This window comes from Neocloeon triangulifer, unplaced genomic scaffold (genome assembly GCF_031216515.1).
Source record: "Neocloeon triangulifer isolate White Clay Creek 2 clone unplaced genomic scaffold, ASM3121651v1 ptg000001l, whole genome shotgun sequence".
Lineage (NCBI taxonomy): Eukaryota > Metazoa > Arthropoda > Insecta > Ephemeroptera > Baetidae > Neocloeon > Neocloeon triangulifer.
The window spans coordinates 2,638,318-2,648,649 of NW_026775544.1; the positions used below are offsets into that span (position 1 = coordinate 2,638,318).

General features: G+C 35.5%; 1 protein-coding gene across 1 annotated transcript; it reads left to right on the forward strand.

Moving 5' to 3' along the window:
• Positions 1–3,040: 3,040 nt before the first annotated feature.
• On the forward strand, positions 3,041–3,580 carry LOC132192760 (osteocalcin 2-like). Its single transcript, XM_059612863.1, has one exon. The coding sequence runs from the start codon at positions 3,041–3,043 to the stop codon at positions 3,578–3,580; it is 540 nt and encodes a 179-aa protein (XP_059468846.1).
• The last annotated feature ends 6,752 nt before the right edge of the window (positions 3,581–10,332 follow it).

A 10,332-nucleotide genomic window follows, 5' to 3' on the forward strand; every position in this document is an offset into this window, starting at 1 on the left:
AAAAAGCGAGAGGCATTAAGAGTGAGAAAGAGATATACCTCTCCGCAGTACACGCTCCAGCTTCGAGAGCGGCGTCAGAAAAAAGCCTCGGCGGCGCACTATTGGGAAGTGGGGAAAGTGAGTGAGCCGTACGAAATCGTTCAATCAGGCTTCACACTGATACAATGCTATGGCCTACTTTTTACTCGATTTTTTGCCACTTCAAGTTTTAAATGCAAACCTTGTCATCTGATTAATTAGGCATGCGACACGGAATGCATTATAATTATATTGTTATGCAAAATTCTCATCGTGAGTCGTATTAAGTAATAAATCGGTCGTTGCCTCCAAATTTCGAAAGTTTTACAATTGATGGATGCTACGTGAAATTGTTATCTAACGCAAGATTTTTATTTCTTCCTGTATGATCAAATAAAAAAATCAATCTAGAACTTTAAATTTTTGTAACAAAAATAATTCAATCCAATTTGTTTATTTTTTTCCAAACAAGTCGGAACAATCAATTGTGAAAAATTGGTTGGGAGAAAAATAGGCACACAGTGCTAGTGAACAACTCACTGAAACTCATAGCCGGGTATGTACCGAGAGGCGATAAGAAAGTGATATTATTATTATTATTGATTAACGCATAATTATTAGAGCTCAAAAATGTTCATCAGCTTTGTTAAGTCGTTTCTTTTTAACATCAGTCCGTTTTTGGAATATGATTGTTGGCATTTCATAGCACCAATGTTTAAATACAGCTCCGCAAAGTATGGAACTTTGACAATAATGCGGCAAAGATAATGCATTTTGAATTAAATTCCGCTGCTTAAACCTTTTTATTATAAACAAATTATTCTTCAAGCAGATTTTTTTTTACAAATTACTCGATTGGAAATTCATGATCGTCACGATTTCATAGTCCTATTTAATGTAGCAGTAACTAGTAACTAGAGTTGAATTTTAGATTTTTAATTAAATTATAATGAAAAACTTTCAAATTCTTTAAACTTTTAATCTGAAAAATTTACTGCTGATAGTAGTTAGTTTAATTTAAAATTCGTTTCTAATATTTTAAGTTTTCTTTTTCAGGAAGATGCAATACCTGCTGTTTTTGCTCTTTGGTTTTGTCTGCGACAATTGGGGTGAGTTGCAATATGCGTTATTAAAAAAAAGTTATTACACGTGTTGACATCTCATACGTAAATGAAGATTAATTATACCAATATAAATGCATACAACTTAGAGATAAGTCATTATTAATGTTCATACGTTTTAAAATTTAACGTTACTGTTGTATTAAATTGCATCAAAAGAAGTTCACGATTTAAAATATTCTTTGGAATAGCACACACAAACATTCAATATAAAATGCACTGACAAAAGCTATTAAAGCTCCCTATTAGTGCTTTCAATATGAATATTCTATTTGTGAGGGCAAAGCAGGAAACGATTAAAAGCAGAAAATTTCATCAAATGGGTCCGGTATACATACCATTGAATAATTTAATTGGATATCGGAAAAGCAATTTCCGATGATTTTCTATATCTGCTGAATGGAAAAAAATTATGGGGCACACAAAATAATGCGGGCACACAGAGATTTCCAATCTCTTACGGTAGATCAACAATGCGCTATTTGTTCGAAGCGCGCGTTATCTAATCCGCATTGACGTGAGGTGATTGTGCGTAATTGAAATGGCGAACGAACGCAGCAATAAATTGGAACCGCCGCAATATTACAACTACATACAACTGTTTTAGCGCCGCAAACAACAGGCTGCTCTCGTCGTTGATGAAAACCGAAGGGCGGCGGCTGCGGAGGAGAAAAGTTTTCTCATTCACAGCAACGCTTTTGTTTCTTTCCCTTTTCTAATCAAGAAGCGAGCTCCACTTGGCCGCCACGCCAAGAGCAGAGCCCAAAACGATGTAAATGCGAACTAGAAATTTTATCCACAAGTGTGGGAAGAGTAATGAGTTAGCTCGTTATCAGAGAAAAAAATGTTGAATGGCTTTCGCAAAAACGTCGCCTTTGCCAAACGACACCAATTTTATTCTTTTTGTTTATGCAGGCACACACAATTTTTCAGCTTTCCAACTGTGTTTATTTGTTTGTTTGTTGATTCGCGCGCGCACTGAATTACACTTTGCTGATGATCGAGCAACGACTTTCTTGATTGTAAAACTTTTCCCTTTGCCGTCTTTTTCTTGAGCTCAACAAGCCATTGATTAATGAACTTTGCGAGTTCATTGTCAACAGACTGATAATAACTTTGCACCGCACCGCGCAAAAAAAAGTTATTCAATTAATCAAATAATCAACACTGAAAACTATAACAAGCCTTTAACAACTGCTATTTATCTTTACAATTACACGCCCTTAGCTTGGCAATGATTTTTTCCTTATTTATAATCAAGGATTAATAGTTGTGACCTATGTAAAGAATATTCACTAAAATTTAAAAAAGAATAAAAAATAAATAACAAGTATAGAGCAATCAGGAGCAATGAACGAAATTAAAAAAAATTAATCATAATTAACAATCGTTTTTTTTTTAAAGTTATGCAAATAACTTAACCATAAGTTAAATTTTTAATTTTTTTCGTAAATCACAAATAATAAGAAATACAGAAAATAGTTTTAATATTTATTTATGATATTCACACTTCGATTTATAATTAATAAACTTAACACGTTAGTTTGAAACACTTAAATTTGTAAAAATAATGTATCATGTACATCAATTTTACGAAGAAATAGTTTCAAAACAAACTATCCTTTTGTTTTTCAATTTATTTACTTTTCACAACGTGCCTGCAGATTATGTAAATTTCGTCACGCGGAAAATTTCTACCCAGGAGACTGAAAATACGAATCTTGCCCAAGCCGACTGATATGAAAGCAGCTTTATTATTAAACTTACAGACCCTCTCTGTTTTGAGCAAAAAACACGCGTTGCGATTGTAATACGAACGAGATAAACATGCTTCTCTTAGTATAAAAACCGTAGGCTGAACCTCAGAAGATATTCAGTTTCCAACACTGCAACCTCCTCCAATGTTCAAGCTCACCCTTTGCTTCGCCCTCTTCGTGGCCTGCGCCCTCAGCGCCGAAATCGGTCTCGCCAACCAGACCCCTGCCGAGCTCAACGCTGCCGACCGTCTCAAGCGTGACTGCTCCTGCTCCCGCTCTGACTCTTCATCATCCTCTTCCTCCTCTTCCGACTCCAGCAGCTCGTCCGACTCCAACGACGGTGAACACAACGCCAAGGGCTGGCACCACGTCCAGTGCAGGCACAGATGGGGAGAGAAGGCTTCCTGGGAGTCCAACAGCGATAGCTCCAGCTCCAGCTCCAACAACCGCATCAGGTGCAACTGCTGGGACTCTAGCAGCTCCTCTTCCAGCTCCTCTTCTTCCTCTAGCTCGTCCTCCTCCTCCAGCTCCTCTGACTCTTCCGACTCGTCCTGCAGCTGGAGCGACCGCCACCACCGTCACCACGACTGGTCCTCTGACTCCTCTGACTCTTCTGACTGCAGCAGCTCTTCTGACTCCAGTGATTCTTACTCACGCTCATGCTCTAACAACTGGATCCACTAAGAATCTCTTAGATAGACGCTTATACTGGAGCTCACATTTTGGAAAAACACTCATCTAAACATTTATAAATTGGAAAATTTTTGGCAAACAAATGGTAAAATTAAAAAGCAAACAAAAATTATAGCATTCAACTTAATATAACTTTTATTCAATCTACCTTTAAACAGGAAGTAATAATTAAATAGATATTATGAACATTAATTTAAACATAACACAAATTTATTACAAGAAAAAAAATGAAGCTACAAATTAATTAATAAATTATCGATCATTTTCAAATTTAAATAATTTTGAAGTAGTGATAACAGATATTTTTACCAATCAAGTTCAGTCTGCATTAAAATATCTCATTTTCAAATTGGGATCTGTAACAACGAGGATAGAATTCGTTGAATATTTATTGCAGCTAAATGTCACATTTGTGCAAAATATTATTATTATTTCTTTTAATTTATTGGCCGCAATTTATTTACATAATTATGATTATCATTAATCTCTTGATAACTTTATAATTATGCCTGCATTGTTTTATACTTCAATCTTTTATTTTTTTGGTATATATTTTTATAAAATAATAAAAGTGATCTAAGCTCAAGTAAAGTTAATTTGATCAGAAAGTTATAATGTAAATAACAACCCCAGCTGCCGATTTTCGCATTTTATCCTCTAGAGAGGCTAAGCAGAGGATAAAATCCACATAAAACTCGTTTCCGGCATAAGTAAAAGTTAATAATTAGTTTATTATTTCTGTCCTTTACTTTCTTTATTAGAAAAATTGATTAAATTATTTGAAGTGCAATTTTTTGAGTATTATTGAGCTCAGTGTGTCATATTAACTGTGTCGTAATGCTTTACATAATTTTTGCAATTATCTGGAGCCAAATCGGCATTCTCTCTAAAACTGGCTAAACAGGCGTGGGCGCTTTTTGCCGCTTTCCGTCCATTCACCTTAATAGCCCAATCGCAAAAAAAGTTTTTATAAACTCTTTGATCTAATTTGCTGTGCGTTTTCGGCTGAGTCATGCCGATAAATAATTTATTTATTGCGAAATCGCATTTCACGACTTACACATACTTACAGCGGTGCATTATCTCAGGTTATGCAAATCCACTCCGGAGAAAGCAGAAAAGAAACTTCTGAACTAATAATAAATTTATTTTACTCTCCTCCCTCGGGGTCGATGCTTTTACTCCACAAGTCGAAGCTTCAATTTTATACAAGGCGAACTTTCGTCCTTTCGTGTGTGCGCGCGGGCATATTAAGATCTTTAATGGCCGGGAATAATCCAATTTGTGCGCTAACTACGAAAATAATTGCGAAGGTCGGGATAGTATAATTTAATGAAATCAAACTTAACCGCACGCGATCTCGCGCTGAATTTCGTCTCTTGCCACACTCGCCAGGATCGATTCTTTCGCGGGTTAGCCGAGCGGAACGGAAGGTGGAGCCCGGCCAATACACCTTTCACCGGTAATTGCATTAAAAAAGAACGCAAGACAGCAAGTTACTCGCAGCTCATGTATTTTATATTTCATGCTGTCACGCAAACCGCAACCACGCGCCGCAGTGTAAAAACAAACAGACACACATAAGTTTACGTTTTTTACTCTTGCAGCAACAACCTGCTCTACTGCTTCATATTTTACTGGCGCTTCAAATGCATATTTTATAAACCCACCCGTTGGCGTATAGTCACATCTTCACGCCGAAGCATGTCTAGTCCCTGCAGAATTAATAAAGCGTGCATGTGAATGTGGTTCACAAGAAAATTGTTTGTAAAAAGTGGAGTTTAAAAAAAAGATAGTTGGTTTTTAATACTATTGACCGTTATTTTTTTCATCGTGACTGAGATAATCAAGTTAAAAATTAATTTTTGTGGAAAGAGATTGGGAAAATTAAATACTTCCAATACAAAATTTTGGAGTTGTGATCAGATATTTATTTTAACTGTGAAAGTAAAGAAGCTGGCACTGGATTAGATATTAACAAAGTCTACGTTTTCTTTCTCCTCTAATAATAATAACAATACAAAAATAATAATCAGAAAACCGCCTACTACCGAAATTCATTTCCGAGAAATTTAAATTATAGTTTTCCAGACTTTCCTAATTTAAAAATTTAAAGGTCAAAAGTTAATTGAATTTTTTATTTCGCTTACATTGTATACAGTACGAGTGATAAAAAAACGAGGCACCTTTGACTTTTGCGATCGAAAGACAAAATCATTTAATGTTAATTATTTGACATTAAATTATGGTCCTTCAGTAAAAAAAGTATAACAAAGAAGAACAGAAAATGTTCAGTGCTTTTTTGTTTTCAAATTGCTGTTAACAAAAAAATCAACGAAGCGCAATATTTTGCTGCCTAAAATAATTAAATTTTGAAAAACAGGGTAAATTATAGGCAGTAACATTGAACTTAATACAGTTTTAATGAACGTCCATTTGCAAGAATGAACAGCAATCAGCTGCAATAATTATAACTAAGAATGCAATCTTCGACCACGGCCACTGTCAATCCCAAAACCTGATGGCCGGCAACCTAAATTTTTGAGGATATTGCGCCACCCAAATTAGGATGTGAAACGCGCAGTAATTTTTTTCCTATTTACACACATCGGGTCTATCGGGTCCACTAATGATTTCATTAACGCGTCGCCAGAGCAAGCAATTATCTAAATGTCTCTGCTCTGCGTGAGCTTGACCCTGACAAGATTTGATGGTCCCGCCGCCTGATTTATTTACATTTTTATTGCCTGCGCTGCACAATAAATAATGACGAGATGTAATCTGACTTCCAAAATCGAGTCAGCGAAGGAAATTTGACATTGAATAAAAAAGTGTGTCGCCGGCGGCCAGATCGAAAATTGTTTCGCCACCGTCGGCCGTGATTGATTGGAATTTTCATGATTATTTTTTTTTCTGACCAAACCATCATTATTTTTTTTTCCCCCACTTTGGACACTAAAATAATGAGAAATGTTTTTGGCAAGTGTCGTCGAGTGTCATCGTTAATCGTGTTTGGCGCGGAGATATAATGAGGCAAAGGCCAAATTGCCTTTGGAAGCTGGCTCAGGTTTGCTTGCTTTCGGGGTCACACGTGACGTGCCTGCAATATTAATTTGATGAGTCCTGCGTGGAAATAAAATCGTCAGTATGCCTAGCGAGAGACCATCTGCGGAAAACAATTTCGATATCTCTAGAGCTATTGATTTAAATCTCCAACGTTATCATTTAAAGGGGATGGGAATTGGCCTTTTTGTTTTCAGCTCCAGTTAGTACGCAAATGATTACTTTAATGCTCCGAGGGATAATCTTATTTTCTTTGACAAGGATTAAATCAGTTAGCCCCTGGCTTATTCACATTCATGCAAATTGCTTTCGCCTTTGAACGAAAATCCGTTTTTCAATTTTGGGAGTTGCCGACTCTGGAGCTAAAACACTATTATAATGAGAGAACTAAATGTCCTAAAAGGACGATTTGAAACTCATGCAAAAATTATTTTTAGTCAAAGTTGCCAATGAAACTGGAATTGAGCTTTATCGCTCCCACATTTCAGGACTGCAGAGATGAGCCAGGATGATTGTCTGATTTTTCTTTCTTTTTTTTTTAATAGTATTTGTTTTTAGCAAGGAAAGTGCCTCTTTTGTGTTTCCACATGATACGCACGTCGTCAAGAAATTATTTTTATTTGCATTATTAATTGAGGCGGAAATTTAGCAAACAGCGGCTCAGGGGTATGAACAAAATAATGTAGGAGTTTCAAACGAAATTCGGCTTTGAAGTGGGTTTGTGCCTCATTTTTTGTTTCCACTTCAACTTAATCTAAACAGGCTGGCTCTTTTCAAAACATAACGATGTGGGCAGAAACTAATAACAAAATATTATACAAGAAAAAAATTAAGGACTCGTTATTAACATGCTCAAATCTAGTCTTTGCAAATAATAAGAGCCATTTTTTGTCAATAAAAATTTATGAAACATAATAATATTATATTATGTCGTATGAAAACATATAATAAATAAAAAATTTAACATTTTTGTGTTTTAAACAAACTTGATTTTGACTGAAAATAATTTTTTTTTCAACTAGTTAATTTCATGCAACATCACAAATTTGTGTAAAAAAATTAAAAAATTTTCTCCCAAAACATCTACAAACGTAATTTTTATATCTTAACCAAAGAGAGTATAATTAAATCAAATAATTATTCAACTGCGGCGTCGTTTGTGTTTGCGCTTGAATTGGTGGTGCGCGTTTATTTTGATCATAGAAATGCCAACAACAAAGCATAACTTGCTTCCGACAAAGGCATTGTCATTTGGACGCAGAGAGCAAAACTATTTGTGACGTCGAGGATTCGATTTGGCGGCGCTAAACAGTAATCGGAGGAGTCGCTTGGTTTGACATTTCTTGTGAGCAAAACTCGCGGGCATGAAATTGGCATGCCGGGCGCAATCAATCAATGTTTCGCTTTGGCCGCTTTTGATTGATGGCCGCGCGATCAAAAGTGAACGGCCGGCAAATGAAATTATCCATCGGCGGTCAGAAAGCAGCTTTCTCACACTTTGTCACATTCGCTGCCAGCAGATTCTGGTGGTCATTGTCCGTCCGGTGGCGAGCAATTGTGCGGTGATTGACGCTCTCTCTGCTCAACCAACGACTGTCATTGCCAATAGCGCCTCTCGTAAACCAGTGAAAGCGTGCTCGCTTTATTCCAGTGATTTCTTTTCGCCACTAAACGCCGCGAATTGCGTCAAAATACGGTCCCGACCTTGGCTTCTTTGCGCGAGAAAATTGCCCTCTCTGCAAATTTTATTATGACGTAATTTGCCGCGTCTCGAAAAAATTCAGAAGTTTTTTAGTGCAATTATGGCTGAAGAAAAAAAACGAAATTTAGCGAGGGAATTTTCCTGGCTGATTACTTTGTCTGCAAAGTTTTCCAAGACAAGACCTGCAGACTTTCAGGAGAATAAATCTTCTTTTTTCCTGTTAAAATCAGCAAGAAACTTCTTGTTCATCATCTTCGGTTCATCAAAAGAGTGAGAATTTCTTGCTTTTATTATAATTATGCCCACCCTTTGAAATCAGTTTTCAACTTAAAAGCAAGAAAAGTCTCTTCTATTAATTAGACCAATTTGCCAAAATGACATAATTTGATTACATTTTCTTTTTCAATTCGGAATGTCGTTCTTGTAAAAAAGTGTAGGAAAAAAGCATACCTATATTGCCATGTAGAATTTAAATTCAGGAATTTCTTGACGAGTTGAATGTCTTTATTGTTTTCTGCTCGTAGAAAAACCATTATCCTGCTCTACAAGAAAAAAGTTTCATACCCAAGTTTCAATTTAACTGAAGTTTAGGAAAAGATTATTTGTTTGTGTTGTTAACTTTGCAGTTTAATCATTAGTGGGCCATTTTATGCAAGTTCCACAAAATTCATTTGAGTGATACACAAAAAATAAAAATTCTTAACAAAATGAAATCAATATTTTTTTTAAGTCATTTTATAATATTTAAATAGCTAAATATTATTTCTAGTTCATTAATGCAAATTAGCATTTGTGTTGTGTAAAAGGAATTTTATTTTTTTCTCCGTTTAAAAGCTGTAAGATTTCTTTTTTGCGTAATAGTTTTTTCTTGCAAAGAATTAAATTCTGTGTTTTAAAGATCTGCATAGGAATTAAAAAAATTAATGTCTTGTAATGAATTTGCAAAGCAACCATATAATATAAACTTGTTCTTGGATATTTTAATTAAGTGCGCGTTAAAAAATCAAAAGTCAACTTTCAAAAGTGTATATCTCTGTTACAGAACACGAATAATTGGCTGGCCGGTAAATTTCCTCTCTAACCTCCAAATGGTTGTACATAAAACGTTCTTGCCAAGCTTTTTTTAAGAACCCAATAATTGCGTGCCTGCTTTTGACATTTTTTTTTTTTTTTGCTTCACTTTTGCACAAATTAATACTGTTTATCGATTGTAGCATGTCAAGACCACATGCATGCAAATGATTGATTGATATTTTTTTGCAACCAGAATAGATATTTTTTCTATATCTGAAAAAAAAACTCATATTGAAGATTGAGTCATGCGAATCAATCAACAGAGGAGGAAAACCAAAAGTATATCTCGTCTGATCATCAAATATTATGAAACAATTTCGGTTGACATTTTCCACATTCGACGAGAACCAATTTTCCCTTGGATTTCGTAATTACATTTTAACAATTGCTTCAACAACAAAAACTACATACACCTTGTGTGAATAATAATTAGCTGCGCTGGTTGTAAAAAAACTTATTTTCAAAACTCCCACACGAGAAATTTTGCAATTTTTAACATATGTATTTTTCCGCTTGGAAAAATTTAATTCTACCCCTTTGACACGGAATTTTGCTTTGTGAAACGCTTCCTTTTGAGCACGAACCAAATTGGTATTTTGCGCAAAACGTTGCCCTTTTTCCAGAGATAAATTCAAAGCTTTAATGCGTTGCAGAGCTTTTCAAGGGTAGCTCTAAAGTCAGATTGTTTATAGAAATTTAGAAAGCAACAAATACCGAGTCGTGCCGAGCAAACCGGTTGAAGCTCGTAAACAGGAGGCGCACAAAAAGCAAGAGCCGATTCATCAATTTGGCCGCTATGATAAAAAAGTACGCGCGTAATCCCATCGCCGACAATTCCACTTAATGGGGAAATATGACGAACGTCGTTTTTGTTTATATCTTTAACTGTTTTGAATTTGTTCTG

Coding starts and splice junctions, on each gene's coding strand:
- LOC132192760 (XM_059612863.1), top strand. CDS start 3,041: ATGTTCAAGCTCACCCTTTGCTTCGCCCTCTTCGTGGCCTGCGCCCTC.